The sequence below is a fragment of the Notechis scutatus genome, chromosome 6, assembly GCF_049901735.1.
Source record: "Notechis scutatus isolate UNSWTSFEM ecotype Mainland chromosome 6, rNotScu1.2, whole genome shotgun sequence".
In the NCBI taxonomy this organism is placed as follows: Eukaryota; Metazoa; Chordata; class Lepidosauria; order Squamata; family Elapidae; genus Notechis; species Notechis scutatus.
This window is the reverse complement of record NC_142014.1, coordinates 25,351,250-25,371,765: the sequence shown is the minus strand read 5'-3', so window position 1 is coordinate 25,371,765 and position 20,516 is coordinate 25,351,250. Positions and strand designations below refer to the sequence as shown.

General features: G+C 42.8%; 1 protein-coding gene across 2 annotated transcripts in view; it reads right to left on the bottom strand.

Moving 5' to 3' along the window:
- ANO2 (anoctamin 2) overlaps positions 1 to 20,516 on the bottom strand; it is a 178,184-nt gene that overhangs the window by 91,739 nt on the left and 65,929 nt on the right. For both annotated transcript variants that reach the window (XM_087967719.1, XM_026679288.2), the window contains 4 exons: positions 19,693 to 19,827; positions 16,446 to 16,606; positions 11,733 to 11,815; positions 9,828 to 9,911 (listed from right to left, as the gene is read on the bottom strand). In XM_087967719.1, the coding sequence (XP_087823845.1) occupies positions 9,828 to 9,911; positions 11,733 to 11,815; positions 16,446 to 16,606; positions 19,693 to 19,827 (463 nt within the window). The remainder of the gene's footprint in view (positions 1 to 9,827; positions 9,912 to 11,732; positions 11,816 to 16,445; positions 16,607 to 19,692; positions 19,828 to 20,516) is intronic.

The window sequence follows — 20,516 nt, the reverse complement described above, 5'->3', positions numbered from 1 at the left end:
GGAGATTTTGCAGTATCCTTACCTGCCACGCCCACCAAGCCACGCCCGTCAAACCAGTAGTAAAATAATTTGAATCCCACCACTGTTGGGAATGGAGATTTTGCAGTATCCTTCCCCTGGAATGGGGTGGGAATGGAGATTTAACAGCAAGGGTCTTCAAACTTGGCAAGTTTAAGACGTGGACTTCAACTCCCAGAATTCCTGAGCTAACAAAAATGCCCCCCCCTTACCATGGTGCAGGAGGCTGACTAGGCCACGCCCACCATGGCCACGCCCACCAAGCAACCAGGCACAGAACCTGTTGCTAACATTTCTGAAGCCACCCCTGGAGATACCCATTGCTCTTTTATGATTGTCTAAAGTAAGAAGAAGGGATAGAATTTATCCTGAGGCTAATAAATGCTCTGGGAATACCTCATTCCCTTCAAGGGAATTCAAATCTTCAAGACAAGGTGATTTGCATCCAGTTTGTTCATGAAAATCTTCGAAAAAGAACTTGGAGAGCACACGGACAAAGGGCAATGTGACAGATGACTGTGGAGGGTCCATTTTATCCTTTAACTTTAAAAAAAAGATTCGGAAGGGAAACCCTGAAAAATCACAAGCCAGCCAGTCTGACCCGAATAGATCAGAATATTCCAAGCAACATCATACAGAAATTGATCTGGAAACATTGCAATTAAGTCACTCAAATTATTCGGTGACATGAAAACACGTCAGATCAATCTCATTTCATTTTTAGACTGGAAAATCAGGAGTGCTGGGGGAATAATATATCTTGATTTGAGCAAAGTCTAGCAAATTATGGGCTAGATGGCTAATTTGGTGAATCCATTTCCCAGATCAGCAAACTGAAAATAGGTGTTATGTCAAGAGTCAAGAATTGAGGCTGAACTCTCCAATGTTTTTACCTATAAAGTTGCCAAGAGTCGGACAGGATTAAATGATTACAATAACAACTACATAGGCAATTTTTACTCAATGGACTCTTCCACCCTATAGTTTACCTGCATAAAACCATGGGGCTCTTCAGGGCACATGAGGAGGAAGTTATATCATATGTACCACGACATCGTCATGCAATGGATAGAACTTCTACCAATTGCACTGGGGTTACCATCAGATGATTAGGGAAGTAGGAAATAGACACATGGACATTAACAACATCTATAGACTATGCAAAAGAGACAATCAACCAGCCCAAAAAGGAACAAAAAGACTCCAGCACACCTCCACCAGGAATCGGCACCCTGATCAGCATAGATTAACTCCAAGGTTTAACTTCACACCAACCATCAAGTAAACAACACCTTAACCAAGAAACCGCCAAAGAGCCATCAGTAAGTAGCCCAATCAAAGAATCCCTAAGACCGCTCTCATCCAGGGGTGGGATTCAAAAATCCCAGCAACCGGGCAGCAAACCAGTTGCTGGGTGCGCATGGCCATGGTGGGCATGGCGTACCAGAACTTCCGGGAGGGCCGCTTTTCACCTTCCCCAGGGTCCGGAGGCTTCCCTCTGGCCTCTGGGAGGGTGAAAATGGCTTCCCCCGGAGTCCAGAGGCCCGCCAGAAGCCGGAAACAGGCCCATTTCTGGATTTCTGGAAGGCCCGTTTTTTTCCCTCCCAAATGGGCCACGTGGAGGCTTCTGGGAAGGATGGGGCGGGCAGGGCCAGCCGGTTGGTTCAACCACAGGTTTGACAAACCATATGTAAATTTAACATCCGGTTTGCCCAATCCAGTCCAAACCGGCTGAATTCCACCTCTGTTCCCATCCACACAGAAAGTTAATATAATCATACAGCAAACCACACTCCTTATTGGCACTAATGATGTTACCTAGTTGGGTAATGAAACATCGTGCCTACCGTCCCTGTCCTATTGTTTCTCTTATTCTTTTATTTTTCTTATATGTACCCATTTCATGTATTCACAACTATGTATACACTTATACTTATTATCTTGTAAACAATTGGCAAATCAAATAAATAAATAAAAATAAATAAATCTGCAAGAAGACAAAGGAAGCTCAGAGAGCACCAGAAAAGAAAATCATTCTTTTTTAAAACATCGATGTTGGATCAGTCATCAGGAATCATCTGTTGCATGTTTTTCAGATTCCAGTAGGATGTAGAAGAATATATGGGAGGGAGTAGATTAATGTGTCCTTTTCTTTTGAAATTGTACAAAATTTATGAAATTAAAAAGGGGGGAAACTACACAGAATCTGATTTATATATCCTATGTAGCTATAAAGGGATTATAAATTGTAATGTTTTAGGAAATAATGCTAAATGCTTAATGGGATTCAAAAAGGGGTGATAATTAATGAATATGTAACTTAGAGGTGGCCCAGTTATATTGATATTTCAGGGGGTAAACCAATTTATAGAAGGAGTGTTTTTTTTTAAACTAGAATTTAAGAGGACATAAACAAATGTGACAGTTAAAAGTATTAAAGTATAATGATTATGAAGTTAACACAAGTGAATTAAATAATGAGATAAGTATTTTGAATAAAACAATAAAATAGAAAATGTATAAAAGCATTGTTAAGATAAGAAATTGTATACAAAAATTGAATATGAAACTATGGCCATATTTGTATGTGTATGTGGAACCTGTAATCATGCTGTTCACTAAAAAGAGATGTTAAATGTGGAAAACTGAATAAAACTTGTTTTTTTTAAAAAAGAATATATGGGAGGAACTATAAAGCAAACATGAGCCAGACTGAAGACCTGTGGCCCAAAAAAATAGAATACAGGTAGTCCTTGACTTCCAACAACTTACAACTTCATTTATTGATCGTTTAAAGTTACAACAGCACTGAAAACAGGATTGTTTTTTACGACCTTTGCAGCATCCTCATGATTACGTGATCCAAATTCAGATGCTTGGCAACAGGTTCATATTTATGACTGTTTCCGTATCCCCAGGTCATGTGATTCCCCTTTTTTGCGACCTTCTGACAATCAAAACCAATGGGGAAGCCAGATTCACTTAGCAACCGGGTTACCAACTTATTAACTGCAGTGATTCACTGAACAACCGAAGCAAGAAAGGTTAAATGGGGCAAAACTCACTTAACAAACATCTCATTAGAAATTTTGGGCTTCACTTTGGTCGTAAGTCAAGGATTACCTGTAGATACATACGTTGAATCAAGACTGGTATATCAGCTCCTTGAAAAAGAGAGTGAATACACTAGTAGTGGGATTCCAAATTTTTTACTACCGGTTCTGTGGGTGTGGCTTGGTGGGTGTGGCTTGGTGGGTGTGGCTTGGTGGGCGTGGCTGGGGAAGGATACTGCAAAATCTCCATTCCCACCTTACTCCTGGGGGAAGATTACTGTAAAATCCGCATTCCCTCCCCACCCCACTAACCTGCTTTCCAGCTCTGTTCTCCTGTGCAGGGCAACCAAAGAAGACCCAGCCAATCAGCTGGAACTTGGGAGGCGGAGAATAGATGGGGGCGGGGCCAGTCAGAGGTGGTATTTGCTGGTTCTTCGAGCTAATCAAAATTTCCGCTACCGGTTCTCCAGAATTGGTCAGAACCATCTGAAGACAACCTCTGGAATACACACTTAATATTCTTTTGCCGGTGAATTTGTGTATAAGATATTTCTATGTCCTAACCAGGCAAAAAAAATGGTATTGTTTTTAACAGAAAGGCTCTTAATCAGAATTATGCATGTTTATCCAAATATTTTCCAAATCAGTTTCTTAGAATCTGTTATCTGTTGCCTCTTTTCCGGTACAGATAATTATTTATAATTATTCTGTTTGTTTTGCGGGTTCTCCTCAGGTGCCCATTGTGAGTGTTACAGCTCTCTCTACAATTTTAGCAAAAATCATTCTTCTAAAATATTAGCACCTTTAGGGCACCATTCTGGCGATAAATTACCTTTTACCTTTTTGTATTGGATTTCTTCGCCTGACAAGTTCTTTTACCTACATTCAAGGCAACTGATAAAATATTTACAGCAACATGAAGTTCATTATGTTAATGGCAAAACCTGTGCTTTGCTTTAACTGTATTGCAATACCTAAATTACTGCCATTAACTGCAATGGAATCTCCTGTTTTATGAGACTCACATAGGTGACTCTGATTACAAAGAAACATGCAGTTAATGCCCTCTATTTAAAAAAAAAAAAGAGGAAAATGTAGTTTTAGGATTATCAAAGGCATGTGAGGGGCCGCTACCAAGCCCAGATCAAATTGTATAGTCAAAAGATATTTAAACTGATGGTTTGCCCTTCAGTAGTTATGGACAATGCAAATTCTTGTTGTAGCCCTAAAAGACTGATGAAAAATAAGCTTATCTAAGGTATCGTTTCACCCACAGTTCCAGAAAAAAAAAATCTGCAAATCTCAAATTGTGGTTATCTCAGAATATCAATTTCTCTCAGGAATCAAATTTAAACCTCCAGCAATGTTCACGTATATCTTTCTGCCTTAAATGCAAAAGAAATACAACCTGGTTTAGTGCAGCAATAACTAAAATGGCAAGGGACAAATAATATCTATCCAATTACACCCACAATTTTTTTAGAAGAAACATTTAAATTCCCCAAAACCAACTTAAGCTAATGATGAAGCTGAAATGCCAGGAAGTTAAAACCCCTTCTTCATATGAAACCAGAATTTGAAAAGAGAAAACCTGTCATAAAAACCTGCTCCGAATCCTATCAATTTGTTTAAATAATGTAATAGGTATTAACATAGATATCCTGATGATGAGAGAGATGATATAGATGATAGTAGATAGATGATAGACAGACAGATGATAGATATAGACATAGATAGGTGATAGCTAGATGGATGAATGTAGGGAGGGAGGGAGGGATAGTGAGAGGGATGGATAGATAGATAGATAGATAGATAGAGGTAGGTAGGTAGGCTGGCCTGCAGATATAGATACAGATAAATGATAGCTAGATAGCTCGATAGCTAGATGGATGGACGGATGGACAGATGGTCAGACAGACAGGAGGGATTGATGGATAGACAGATAGAGTAGGTAGACTGGCCTGAAGTTTGGCAGGCAGGCAGGCAGGCAGGCAGGCAGGCAGACAGAGATACAGGCAAACTGACATCACTTTAAGAGTGACATTAATTTTGTAAAAAAAATTCTTTCCCGAAGACCGATAGGCATTTTAAATCATCAGTTAATATCAACATCTCCAGTTAAATAGTTGGATACGTTTGTCACTGAAGAGGTCTTCCTAGGATATTCAAACTATATTTAAAACACCAAAATTTACAGATTCCCACAGATATCATACAGCTTATAGGAAATATGTTAGACTTCTTCTGGTTGAATGAATAATCTGAAATCTTACTAAACTGTTGCAATGAGCCCTAATTCTTTGGATAAAGATCATCAAAAATTATCAAGTCGGCTACCGCCAGGCAGTGCTGGCATGTTAACTCTCAATAAACCCTTTTTAAGTTTTGGAAGTTTGGTTCAAGACTCATGATTTAAATGGGGGTAACTGCTGGGATCCTGAAAGCACTATCACCGAACCGATAGGGAAACTGGTAGAATCCCACCACTGTTAGCTACAGATAGTTTGCACTTAGTTGTGGTCATGAGTCAACGACTACCTGTATTAAATAGGCCTTCTGAGCTAGAAGTTTCTTGGGTTGATGGGCAGCTATGTCACTTGATTAAATAAAGAAACATGTTTCTCCAAAAGAGAAAATTCTGCTGGAGAAAGCAGGCTAATCTGTGTACTTCCTTAGAACATCTGCCAAGTATGCCTAAAAAGCATATTCCAATCCATATATTTTTAACGCACCGTAACAGTCTGAGCACTAGCAAAGATAATGCAAGGCTCTATAAGTTTTATTTGACTTTCCTTGCCTTTTATGGTGAAACCACAACCCAGGGAGCGAACTGTCGTTACTTCCTTAGTGTGGAACTCCATTCTTCCCCAGTATTATATATTTGTAACTCGTCATGCCGTAGACTTGGTACACACCCTCCTTAGTCTTCTCTGAAACGGTTTTGACATCTGTCAAAGTTCTTCCACTACTTTGCTTCATACCTTCCAAACTGTTAAATTTTACTAAGCAAACTTCACGAAAGACTGGGGGATGTGGTGAGCATTTCCTACTCCCAGATAGTTTGTTAACTGTGGTGGAACCTGAAGCTTCTAGTGATGTTTACCAGAGGTATGGCTATCTCCAAAATTCTCTCAATTATTTTGCTTAGGATGGAATTCATGGGCCTTCAGGATTCAGATTGACTTCATCAAGGGCTGCTGTTCTGAGGGCTCTACGAATCCAGGTGGGTTAGAAGATAGAAGAATAGAGCTGGAAGGGAGCTAGGAGATCTTCTAATCCAATCCCCTGCTCCAGGAGGAGACACTATACCATTTCAGATAAATGGCTGTCCAGTCTCTTCTTGAAAGCCTCCAATGATGGAGCATCCACAACTTCTGAAGGCAGCCTGTTCCACTGGTTCATTGTTCTCACAGTTAGGAAGTTTCTCCTTAGTTCTAGGTTGCTTCTCTCTTTGACCAGTTTTCATCCATTGTTTCTCCTCTTGCCTTTTGGTGTTTTGAAAAATTGTTTAACCCCCTTTTTGGATCTTAAAACTTGGTTGGAGGAAGGGTCATGGCATCAGCTTTCCAAAAAGGCCCAGTCAAGAAATAGACACAGTAGGAAGAATTTCAGGAATGCTAATCTATTAGGTCAGGTCTATTAACAGATTCCTGTCCCAAATCTTCACTGAAAATGGGATCATGGCAGAGGCGGTCTTCCGCAGGTTCTGACCAGTTCTGGAGAACCGGTAGCAGAAATTTGGAGTGGTTCAGAGAACCGGCAAATCCCACCTCTGACTGGCCCCACCCCCATCTATTCTCTGCCTCCCATTGAGTCCCAGTTGATCGGCTCGGTCTTCTTTGGTTGGCCTGCACAGGAGAACAGAGCTGGAAAGCAGGTTAGTGGGGTGGGGAGGGAATGGGATTTTGCAATAACCTTCCCCTGCCACACCCACCAAGCCATACCCACAGAACCGGTAGTAAAAAGTTTTGATCCCACCATTGCCCCCGAGCTCCATTTTAGCTGACAGAAGGCTGCAGGAGGCTGTTGCAGCCAAAAATGGAACCTGGGAGGGCCACGCGCAGTCCTCCAAGCTCCATTTTCACTGGCAGAGCACGAGCAGAACAAACTACTAGCAAAAGTTGACCCCCCCCAGCCCCTTCCGGGCCACCACAGGTGCCCTCAACATGAGTGACGTCAAGCTGGACATGCCCCCTTCAGCCCCCTAAGGTCAAACACAACCCTGATGTGGCCCTCAATGAAATCAAGTTTGACACCTCTGCCTTAGATAATAAGGTCCTACCCATGAAGGCCTTTATAGTCAGTAACAACACTCAGAATCTAGGTAAGGGTAAAGGGTTCCCCTATTGAGTTGTGTCTAACTCTTAGAGCAGGGGTGTTAAACTGGCAGCCCATGGACCGGATACGTCGCTCACTGTCTATGCCCACCCCAGCTCCGTGAAGGGAAAAAACATTGTGATACGTCTTGTGATGGCAACGTGACGTGGCGAGTTTGACACCCATGCTCTAGAGGGTGGTGATCATCTCTATTTCTGAGCTGAGGGAGCCAGCGTTATCACAAGACATGGTCATGTGGCCAACATGACTATATGCCAAAGGTGCACAGAACTCTGTTATCTTCCCACCGAAGTGGTACCTATTAATCTACTCGCATTTGCATGCTTTCAAACTGCTAGGGGCAGGAACTGGCAAGCAACGGGAGTTTACTCCATCATGGAGTGCTCAGATCTCTTTCCGAGTCTGGTGAGGACTCGGGCAAGGATCCTGCATCTGATGCAGAGATGGGGCCAGGACCATCTTGGAGTGGGGTGCTGCCTTCAGAGCCTTCAGAGTCTGGCAGCAGCGAGGCAGAGGACCCAGGAGAGCCTGTTCCCAGTGCGCATATGTGCAGAGCTGCTAGAAGGCGAGAGCAGCTGAAACAAAAGGGGCGACTCAGGAGTAAGGCTGGGAGGTGATTGCCCCTCCCATAAGGGATAAAAGTCAGACCAAGATGATGAAACCTTTGCAGGAAGCAAAGTAGTTCGATCGGTTCCGAGTTATCCTTGAAGCTCTTTGTACTTTGGTTGGTTTTTCTTGTACTTCGGTTGGTTTCTTTTCTAGTTAACTTGATACTTCTGTTTTTGGCAGCACTTCACAGAACTGAAAAGTGTGTTTTTTACCTTGGGAGACTGTTTGAAATGAATTCTGGCTGGGAATGAAAACAATTCCCAGCGTTGCAATAAAATAGGTTTTGTTTTTAAAACAAGTTTGTGGATAATTATGGTTTATGAAGCCTAGGTCAGAACACTTCTAGGACACAATGGTCTACTTTGATTACTGTTAGAGTCTCAGTAGGTGGTGCAATGGCTCAGTGGTTAAAAGCACAAAAACAGAAGTATCAAGTTAACTAGAAAAGAACCAACCAAGTACAAGAAAAACCAACCAAAGTACAAAGAGCTTCAAGGATAACTCGAACCGATCAAACTACTTTGCTTCCTGCAAAGGTTTCATCATCTTGGTCTGACTTTTATACTTTATGGGAGAGGCAATCACCTCCCAGCCTTACTCCCAAGTCGCCCTTTTGTTTCAGCTGCTCGCCTTCTAGCAGCTCTGCACATATGCGCACTGGGAACAGGCTCCCCTGGGTCCTCTGCCTTGCTGCTGCCAGACTCCGAAGGCTCTGAAGGCAGCACCCCACTCCAAGATGGTCCTGGCCCCATCTCTGCATCGGATGCAGGATCCTTGCCCGAGTCCTCGCCAGACTCCCTGACTGGTCCCCGTTCTTCCCCACTGTCCAATTCTGCTACCATCTGCACCATCTGCCGGTGAACCACAACAAGAAGGGCACAATGAAATCTTTCCATCGTTGTCCATGCTGGTTCAATCTGAACCAGCTGCAGCTGATGAATTGCTTTCAAAGGTAGCCCCAACTTCACTGCATTGCAATAGTCCATGATGGAGGCAACCAAAACATCAGTGAACATTGGTAGTCTGCTAGTCCAGGTAGAGGTGGAAGTGGTATACAATGTCTATGGAGATTCTCAATCTTCCAGGTTATGTTTCTCCCAAAGGTGCTTTTCCATGATTGAACTGAAGAAGCTTCTTGGATGTGAAGTGAAACATGAAAGTATGAATATGTGAAAATTTAAGGGCAAACAAAGAAAGTTCAGTTGCTTCTTGAAAAAGCATCTTTGGAACAAGTGGCTCGCAAAATAATTTTTTGAGAAGGCTTCCAAGCTACAGCTCAATGTTCCTCAGTTTTAATTTGAAAATGCATAATTTTGCATGCATGTTGGTACTTTGTTTCAGGCAATAAATACATCATCAAGTATGGAGAACAATCGTGTAAGACAAGAAATGTGAATTAGGTCAGTTAAACTGTGAACCAGGCTAAATTCTCAAAGATCGCTCCTTCCAATAGTTTATATAAAATTTCTGCTTTAATCAATCAACCACTTCCCTTGTGTATCCTCAGTCAATTAATTTAAAATACATGTAAATAAATGTGCATCATATTGAAAATTCAACAGTGTTTTTTTTAAAGGAAAGGAACATATAAAGAAGAAATGTCACAATTACCAGAATTTCAGAATTGCAAAAGACAATGGTACTTTAATTCTTAACCCATCCACATTTCTTTGATTAAAATTTATCAGTAAAAAAGTGAGTCAAATAGATGTTAGTTATGAATATTACACAATATTTTATTACAGCATGCAGCCCTAATAAAACCATAAAACGGGAATGAAAAGGATCACAGAAACTTTGGTGTCCTACCTCATCCTGAGTCACGATTTTGGTATTTTCCGTTCTGGCTTTCTTCTGTAATAATCTTGTTTCATACTCTGGCCTGGGATATTCCTAAATCAAATGTTTAAAAAAATGTGGAGTGAATTTAACATCTGAGCAAGAAGCCACATAAAAAAACAAACATCCAAGTACTACTGAGATCTTGGCTCCCGCACACTTGAACATGAGCAAGAATTCTGGTAAGAGATGCTTGTGACATAAGAGTTATGAGGGTTTGAATGGAAGAAGAAGCCAAACTGTTAGATTCTCCTTGTTGTATTTGGGTAGCAGAAAGGGTGGAAGAACACATTGCAAGTAAATGCTTTAAAATGCAGACTAAGGGTGCAAGAGTATAATGGATTCTGGAAACACAATCCCTGAACACAACCCCTGAAAATATAAAGCTAATATCCTGCAAGTAATCTACTAGGAATAACAGAATAACAGAAGGGACCTTGGAGGTCTTCTAGTCTAACCCCCTGCTCAAGCAGGAGACCCTATACCATTTTAAGAAGAACAACTTTATTGTCATTGTACAAGTACAACGAAACTGTGGATGCACCCCAGCAACTGTTCGCAATACAATAAAACCAAAGCACTTCAAAATGAAGATAAGAAAGATGGAGTACCCACGTCTCCATTTGCAATTTGAGAGTACAATATCTACGAATATACACAAAATATACACCCAACACTGACTGTAATGCTTTGCTGAGTATAATACACAAGAGATGGATTGTACTGTAATATGTTATTATACATCTGAACGGGGTATTGAGATTTCACATCTTAATAAGGTAGTGACTTTGTGTTTATTTCTGGCCTGGGCTCCTGCACATATGAACATGAGCAAGAATACTGGTAGGAGATGCTTGTGACATAAGAGTTATGATGGTTTGAATGGAACAAGAAGTCAAACCTTTAGATGCTCCTTGGCGAATTTGGGTAGCAGAGAGGGTGAAAGAACACATTGCAAGTAAATGCTTTAAAATAGAGACTAAGGGTACATGAGCATAATGGATTCTGGAAACACAATCCCTGGAAATATAAAGCTAATATTCTACAAGTAATCTACCAGGAATAACAGAATAACAGGAGGGATCTTGGATGTCTTCAACCCACTGCTCAAACAGGAGACCTACGTCACTTCAGACAAATGGTTGTTCAATCTCTTCTTAAAAACCTTGAGTGACAGAGCAGCCACAATTTCTGGAGAGAAGCCATCCCACCGATTAATTGTTCTCATTGCCAGGAATTTTTTTCTAAGTTCTAGGTTGATTCTCTCCTTCATAGTTTCCATCCATTGCTTCCTGTCCTGCCCTTTGGTGCTTTTGAGAATAGGTTAACTCCCTCTTCTTTGTAGCAGTTCTTCAAATATTGGAAGACTGCTATCATGTCACCCCTGGTCTTTCTTTTCATTAAACTAGACATACCCGATTTCTGCAACTGTTCTTCATATGTTTTAGCCTCCAGTCCCCTAATCATCATAAGTTGATCTTCCATTCTCATTATAATGACTTTTTCTGGTTTTCATCTTAGGTAAACCAATCTACCTTCTAATTACACGGTCTTTTGAGTTTTTTTTTTAAACGTATGCAATTTTTATGCCATTCAACTTTTCAATATTGTTGGATTACATAATAATATTGTTATTCTAATTGACTGGCTTGCCAATTCAAGGTATCGGATACAGGGACCAGCCAAAATCAGATTTGAATTTGCAAGCCAAGAGCCTAATTGCATTTGCCTTGGCCATTCAGTTCTAAGAACTGAATTACTTGCATTTGGTTTTGGGGAAATGAAATCATCGGATCAATTTGAAGAACTGAACGGATAAAAAGTCTAGGTGCACATGAGCAAAATAAATGTTTGAACGGTTTCGAAAGCACTTACTTCTTCTTCCTCCAATCCTGTGAGATCCCAGAAATAACACAACCTCATCTGCAAACGCTTCCAGTTTTCAAGAAACATTGTGGCTGAAATGAGAGAAACCCAATTCTGTTCATTGTAGGAGAGCTTGGTGTTTAAACAGTGGTGGGATTAAAATTTTTTTTTACTAATGGTTCTGTGGGCGTGGCTTGGTGGGTGGGCATAGCAGGGGAAGGTTACTGCAAAATCCCATTCCCTCCCACCCCACTAACCTGCTTTCCAGCTCCGTTCTCCTGTGCAGGGCAACAAAAGGAGATCCAGCTGATCAGCTGGGACTCGGGAGGCAGAGAATAGATGGGGGCAGCACCAGTCAGAGGTGGGATTTTCCCGTTCTCCGAATTACTAAAAATTTCCACTACCGGTTCTCCAGAACTGGTCAGAACCTGCTGAATATTCACCTCTGTGTTTAAAATACCCAACTAAGATTGTGTTTCTTACCAGCAAGGTTCCCTTAAGCCAAGTTCAACTCCTGATGGCTACACCGTCTATTTATTTCCCTTTTCTGGTTCCTTGCTGATTTCTCTGCCTGCTAATTTAATCCTCATTCTCTGGATCCGTGCGCACAAAATGAAAGAAAGACTGGCACAGTGATGCAGCCTTACAACTCCTAAACATAATGGTCTCCAACCCATGTACTGTATGTGAGCTTCTGATTGAAGGAGCTACTTCCACGCATAGTTTCAAGCCATGGACTGTCCCAGGTTAGGAAGTCTGTGGAGGAACCCATAGAGGCTTGGAAGTACCAGGAGTGTCAGGGTACAACATCATGTTGAACAATTGGGCCTATGTTCAGCCATTCCCAGGGGTCTCTCTCTCTCTCTCTCTCTCTGATTTGGATGGCTTGGCTAGAAAAGCACAATAGATAGATTTAACTGTAATTTGGCTAATCTGCAATTAAGAATCATGTGAGCATTAATGAAATGGATTATTTCTACCAAGATGGTATTTCTACCAGTGTTTAAAAAGTGCACATTCCTTCCTTCCTTCCTTCCTTCCTTCCTTCCTTCCTTCCTTCCTTCCTTCCTTCCTCCCTCCCTCCCTCCCTCCCTCCCTCCCTCCCTCCTTCCCCTCTTCTTTCCCTTTCTCATATTCCTTGCTTCCTTCTTCCTTCCATCCCTCCTTCTTCTTTCCCTTCCTTCATTCTTTTATATTCCTTCCTTCATTCTTCTCTCCCTCCATCTTCTTCCTTCCTTCATTTTCTTCCTTCCTTCCTTCCTTTCCTCCTCCCACCCTCCATCCATCCATCCATCCATCCATCCATCCATCCATCCATCCATCCATCCATCCATCCATCCATCCATCTGTCAGCTTTGGAAGCCCTATTCCATGCTGCCACATAGCCTGAGAGAGTGGGAGGGGGGTGATTTCAATTAAGTAGCTCTAAGTAGACAAAATAAAATTCTTTTGTTAGTCCAAGGTCATTGAGTATGGCACAGGATGAAATAAGGATCTTGCTTTTGGATGGATCGTGATTGGGCCATGTGAAGTGATGATGACCAAGGGGGGATGGATTTGTAGTTTGGGAAATTGTGGAAAGCCCGAAAAAACTTTTAGATTCGGGATTCCACAGATGTGCCATGTGCTATTCTAATAAAGGTACTTTTGAGATATGTTTGTCTCAGAGTTACTGATTGGAATAGAGGTTTGCTGGAACGCTGACATCATCCATCCATCCATCCATCCATCCATCCATCCATCCATCCATCTTCTTTCTCTTCCTTCCCTTTCTCATATTCCTTCTTCCTTCCTTCCTTCCATCCATTCTTCCCTCTTCTTTCTCTTCCTTCCCTTTCTCATATTCCTTCCTTCCTTCCTTCCTTCCTTCCTTCCTTCCTTCCTTCCTTCCTTCCTTCCTTCCATTCGTTCCTTCCATTCTTTCTTTCTTTCTTTCTTTCTTTCTTTCTTTCTTTCTTTCTTTCTTTCTTTCTTTCTTTCTTTCTTTCTTTCTTTCTTTCTTTCCTTCCACTTTCTTTCCTCCCTCCCTCCCCCCTCCCTCCCTCCCATCCTCTTAGGGTGGGGGGACGAATCCATTAAGCTGAATTTATTACCACATTCCACCCGGAATACATCTCTCAACAACTCTGATTTAATTTGGTGCTTCTCAGCAGGGCTTTGTACACTTGGCCACGCTTCCTTCAGGGCACCAAGGAAGCTCCCTAGTCTCACGTCATGGAAACACGCTAAGTTCTCAGGGTTTGTGTCCACAGCCTGACAATTGGACAATTATAAGTCAAGACAAGAGTTTGTTATGGGTGACAGGGAATACCTCCAGGCCTTTCCACAGTCTATTTTTAAAGTCCTCTGAGCTGCTACCCATTAGCAAACTTCCATGGTAATGGCTTCCTTATGTTCATCAAGTACTCTGCAACGCAGCTCTTCCTTTTTGCCTCTGCTCAACAAGCTGTCAATCAGTTTCACCCAATGACTCTCATTCTAAGAATGCACATGGGTGAGGGAGGGGAGAACTGTGGTTTGAGAGATGTATATCTTCCCCCTTAGCTTAACTAAAGTATCTTTTCTGGAGTCTGCCCTGTATAGCGTAGGCAGTTTTTGACCTGCCCTAGACGGGCAAACTTATGGCCACAATGGAGCTGAACATTTCTTGTTGCTAAGCAAAGACAAGCGTTCAGTGAACCTACCAGAACTGTGCTTAGAATAATATAATTTTATCTGTTTTGTAAGATGCAAAGTGTCAAGGTAATACATCCCCTTCAATGAGAATTCTGAGGCAGGCATATACCTCAAAGAACATTTTATTGGGACATCCCAAATTGGCACAGACTTGGTGGAAAACCGGCTCTAAGTTGAGCTGTGGTGGCGCAGTGGTTAGAGTGCAGTACTGCAGGCTACTTCTGCTGACTGCCAGCTGCCTGCAATTTGGCAGTTCAAATCTCACTAGGCTCAAGGTTGACTCAGCCTTCCATCCTTCCGAGGTGGGTAAAATGAGAGCCCAGATTGTTGGGGGAATATGCTGACTCTTTAAATCGCTTAAGAGTGGGCTGTAAAGCACTATACAGTGGTTTGTAAGCCTAAGTGCTGTTGCTATTGCTAGGTTCCCACCAGTTTCACACCCAATTAAAAGTAAATGTTTGTCACTTCCCCCCAAGAGTCCCCAGTCACATGGTCCAATCAGCATGTAGTTCAGTTGCTAGGTGACCTCTCGAACACCTACACGAATGCCCTTGATTCCCAGGGGAAAGAATGTTATTTAGGCTACAACACACCAGCTATTTCTATAACCTTTCCCTTTCCCTTTCCCTTCCCTTCCCAGCTGGCATGCAAATGGCGGCGGCGTCTGCATGAAGGAGGAAGGGAGGGATTGTGAGAGTGGCTGGGAAACTGTCACAGAACATTGAAAATGAAAATGAAATATCTGCAGCATCTCAGCGGTGTAGCAGCCATCAGTAGCAGCCACAACGTCCCCAAATTTCATTTTCTTGGGCATCAGGGATGCCCAATTTTGGACACACACTATAAATTAGCCCATTTAAGGTACTCTGGTTCAAAACTTAATCCCCTGTGATGCACTATTTCTCCCAGTTAAAGGTCATGACCAAGAGAGTTTTAGTAGTATATAAAGAAATACTGCAATGGGGAGTGAGGAATAATAGTCCTCATTCCAGTCTAAATCTTAGTGTCTAATTGCAAATGGACTTTGCAGGACATTCACTCATGAAATTTACAGCCCACTCTATCCTGTGATTCCAGAGTAGCTTTTAAAGTAATTCTTCCACTTTCAGGCACACACATTACCAGAGTCAGAGACCAACAATTCCAAGTTATAAATCAGTAGCTAAAGCCAATTCAGTAAGTAAAGCCATTTCTTCTTCTAATCTAAGATCCTTCAGAATAACAACAGAATTGGAAGGGACCTTGCAGTTTTTCCAGCCCAATCCTCTGCTCAGGAAATCTGCTGTCCCACTGCTCAGGAAACCCTACACCATTTCAGAGAAATAGTTGCCCAATCTCTTCTTTAAAACTCCACCGATTAATTGATCTAACTGTCAGGAAATTTCTCCTTAGTTCTAGTTTGCTTCTCTCCTTGGTTAGTTTCCACCCATGGCTTCTTGTCCTGCCCTCAGGTGCTTTGAAGAATAGGTTGACTCCCACTTCTTTGTGGAAGCCCCTGAGATATTGGAAGACTGCTATCATGTCACCCCAGCAGTGGTGAGATTGATATTTTTTTACTACCGGTTCTGTGGGCGTGGCTTGGTGGGCGTGGAGTGGCTTGGTGGACATGGCAGGGAAAGGATACTGCAAAATCTCCATCCCCTCCCACTCCTGGGGGAAGGTAACTGCAAAATCCCCATTCTGTCCCCAACCCACTAATCTGCTTTCCAGCTCCGTTCTCCTGTGCAGGGCAACCAAAGAAGACCCAGCCGATCAGCTGGGACTCAATGAGACGCAGAGAAGAGATGGGGGTGGGGCCAGTCAGAGGTGGGATTTGCCGGTTCTCCAAATGACTCAAAATTTTCCCTAACAGTTCTCCAGAACTGGTCAGAACCTGCTGAATCCCACCTCTGATTCTATTCTATTCTATTCTATTCTATTCTATTCTATTCTATTCTATTCTATTCTATTCTATTCTATTCTATTCTATTCTATTCTATTCTATTCTATTTCAATTTGTCTTCTCTTTTGGTTAGTCAAGTGTGGAAATATTTGAAGCAAGCTTACCCCAGAGGGCCATGAAAACGGAGAAGAAGACGGTGGCTGGATTATCAAATAAGTGGCTGGCACGTGCAGTTCCACAAGCTGTGCTGAGGTTCCAGTAGTCACATGTCTTGTCACACAAAGGGCACATGGTGAAGGCATTATGTTGGTCACACATCTCCTTGCTAAAAAGAGCAAAGCCCAAAAGATCAGACATGAGCTTCATGCAGGGAAAGCTTCCAGCTGTTTGCTAGTACAGGTAGCCCTTGATTTACAACCATTCATTTAGTGACCACTCAAAGTTACAAGGGTGACAGAGCGTTTGCAGTGTGACTGCTATTATGAGACAACCCAGGAACAAAACACAGCACACAGAGACTTCGGTATTTAACAGTGGTTAATCTGCAACAGTTATATACAGAAATATACATGGTAGGCAAAATACCTTACAAGCAATCAAACTTCTTCTTAACTCTACATGGAGAACTCTGCAATGAATACCGGGGAACAAAGAGAAAGAACATGCCCTCTAATGGCTGCCTTTATATAAACACCTCTTAAAGGAGTAGAACCACTGGTGGGATTCAATTTTTTTTTATTACTGGTTCTGTGGGTGTGGCTTGATGGGCATGGCAGGGGAAGGATACTGCAAAATCCCACTCCCTCCCCACTCCTAGGGGAAGGTTACTGTAAAATCCCCATTCTCTCCTCACCTCACTAACCTGCTTTCCAGTTCCATTCTCCTGTGCAGGGCGACAAAAGAAGTGTGTGTGGCCAGGGTGGGCATTCCAGCTCAACGTTACCCATGTTAGGGGCACCTATAGTGGCATGAGTGGTCTGCCAGCTGGAACAGCCTCCTGCAACCCTCTGCCAACGAAAACAGAATTCGGGAGCACGACACGTGCCTTCGCTGGCCAAGGCACCGCAGGCCGGTGCTTCTCTATTTCCAGCACGGCCCCATGCAGAGGTGCTCTTCAGCAGGTTCTGACTGGTTCTGGAGATCCGGTAGCGGAAATTTGGAGAAGTTCAGAGAACCAGCAAATCCCACCTCTGCCTGGCCTGCCCCCATCTATTCTCTGCCTCCCATTGAGTCCCAGCTGACTGGCTGGGTCTTCTTTGGTTGCCCTGCACAGGAGAACAGAGCTGGAAAGCAGGTTAGTGAAGTGGGGAGGGAATGGGGATTTTGAAGTAACCTTCCCCTGCCACACCCACCAAGCCATGCCCACCAAGCCACACCTGTTCTGACCTAGGCTTAGTCAAATGTACTGAAGCACAAACTTGTTTCAAAAGCAAAACCTATTTTAATGCAATGCTGGGAATGACTTTCATTTCTAGCCAGAACTCATTATAAACAGTTCCTCAAGATAAGCCCATGCTTGTCAGTGCTGGGGAATGCTGCCAAAAACAGAAGTCTTCAAAGTAATTAGAACAGAACCCACCCGAAGTATCAGAAAAAACCGACCAGAGTACGCAGACTTTCAAAAAGGACTCGGAATCTAATTGAACTGCTTTGCTTCCTGCAAAGGTTTCGTTATTGGAGTCTGACTTTTATCCCTTATGGGAGGGGCAATCACCTCCCAGCCAGAGGTGGTATTCAGCAGGTTTTGACCAGTTCTGGAGAACTGGTAGCAGAAATTTTGAGTAGTTTGGAGAGCCAGCAAATACTACCTCTGACTGGAGATTTTACAGTATCCTTCCCCTGCCACACCTACCAAACCATGCCCACAGAACCGTAGTAAAAACATTTGAATCCCACCACTGCTCCCAGCCTTACTCCTGAGTCACCCCTTCTGCTTCAGCTGCTCTCGCCTTCTAGCAGCTCTGCACACACGCACACTGGGAACAGGCTCCCCTGGGTCCTCTGCCTCGCTGCTGCCAGACTCTGGAGGCTCCGGAGTCAGCACCCCACTCCCAGATGGTCCTGGCCCCATCCTTGCATCAGACACAGGACCCTCGTCCGACTCCTCCCCAGACTCCCAGACTGGTTCCTTTTCGTCCTCATTGTCCAACTCCGCTGCTGTCTTCACCAGCTGCTGGCAAACCACAACAATGCCACACCCACCAAGCAACGCCCACAGAACTGGTAGTAAAAAAACATTGAATCCCACCACTCTCCCCATGGGCCAGATTTAAACACCCTGTGGGCTGGATCTGGCCCCAGGGCCTTGAGTTTGACACCTCTGCCTTAATCTTTCATTCAAAGATTCATATCTTTATTTTAAGGAAACCAAGCAAGCAGAAGAGGACACAGATAGTCCTTCACTTATGACAACCACAGGGCCCAGAATTTCCATTGCTGAACAAACAAGGTAGTTGTTCAGGGAGTCACACCCCATTTTGTCACCTTTTTTGCCACCATTGTTAAGCAAATCACTTCAGCAGTTAAGCAAATTACGTAGTCACTAAGTGGATCTGGCTCCCCCAATGATTTTGCTGTCTGGGAAGGTTGCAAAGGGAGGTACCATGACTCGAGGATGCTGCAAACTTCGTAAATACATGCCCGTTGCCAAGCAACCAAACGTTGATCCCATGATCTTGGGGATGCTCCAATGGCCATAAGAGCAAGGACCGGCTGCACTTCTTTTTATGACTTCTAATGGTGTCTAAGTAAATGGTTGTAAGTCAAGGACTGCATAAGGACAAGGAAGAGAGGAAATAATCAGGTTTATCGGAGACCGGAAGAAAAAAATAGTATTGATGCTCTTAATAGGTCTTCTTCTTCCAGCTGAAAATATTCAGCAAAGTGTTCAGCTCCACACTTGGTATATTTTAGCAGGAGTCCAAATATTTTTTTAGGACAAAGCCTATATAGCAGTGGTGGCTAACCTTTTTGGGCTTCTGTGCCAAAAATTGTGTGCAGGCTGGTGCTCGTGCTCTCGCATGCCAGCACCCAGAAGGCAATGCACCCCCCACGCCACCTGCACATGCGCGTGCAGTCCCCCCACCCCCCTTACCTGCACTGCGCCTCACAGCTGATTTTCAGCTGGTTTGAGGCCTTTTTCGGCCTCCCAGAGGCTTGAAAAAAGCCTCTGCAGGCCGAATAGGCCCATTTCGTCACTTCTGGTATTAACAGGAAGTGACAAAACGGGCCTATTTTTTGGCCTGCAAAGGCTTTCCTCAAGCCTCTGGGAGGCCGAAAAAGGCCTCAAACCAGCCGAAAATCAGCTGTGAGGCACGTGCATGTGCAGTGAGGTAAGTTTGCCTGCGGCTCACATGCCAGCACAAATGGCTCTGTGTGCCACCTATGGCTCTATAGTGTGTGATGCCTCACCTTGGAACATCTTCTTCAATGGTCAGACACCCGTAGACAAACACGACAATCCCAATGAGAGAGGATGGAATAAGAAATTCGGTATATAACCCCAGCCAGGCAAAATACATTCCGATTTTTTCTCCAAAATACTTTCTAAAGGAAGGAAACACAACACACAGGTAAAGAGAGGAAGGTGTACTTTGCTACAATTTATCTTCCTTAAAATACATGGACGTGGTTTTTTTCAGGAGGCACGGGTCCTGGAGGTTTCTGGAGATTTTATGCTATAACGGAGAATAATTCATTAATTGGGACAGCTTGACTTCAAAAGTCATGGATGCTCCATCATTGGAGGCTTTTAAGAAAAGACTGGACAGTCACTTGTCTGGAATGATACAGGAGGGTGGACTGGAAGACCTCCAAGGTCCCTTCCAACTCTATTTTTCTATTCTATTCTATTCTATTCTATTCTATTCTATTCTATTCTAATTTAATTTCCTATTCTATTCTACATTCCATTCCATTCTAATTAAAACAGTAACTTTATTATTCTATTTCTGTATAAATATTCTATTCTTTATTCTCCATGCCATGCCATGCCATGCCATTCCACTCCACTCCACTTTACTCTATTATTCTATTCCATTCTAATTAAAACAGCAACTTTATTTTTCTATTTCTGTATAAATATTCTATTCTTTATTCTCCATGCCATGCCATGCCTTTCCATTCTATTCTATTATTCTATTCCATTCCATTCTAATTAAAATAGCAACTTTATTTTTCTATTGCTGCATAAATATTCTATTCTATTCTATTCTACTCTACCCTACTCTTTTATT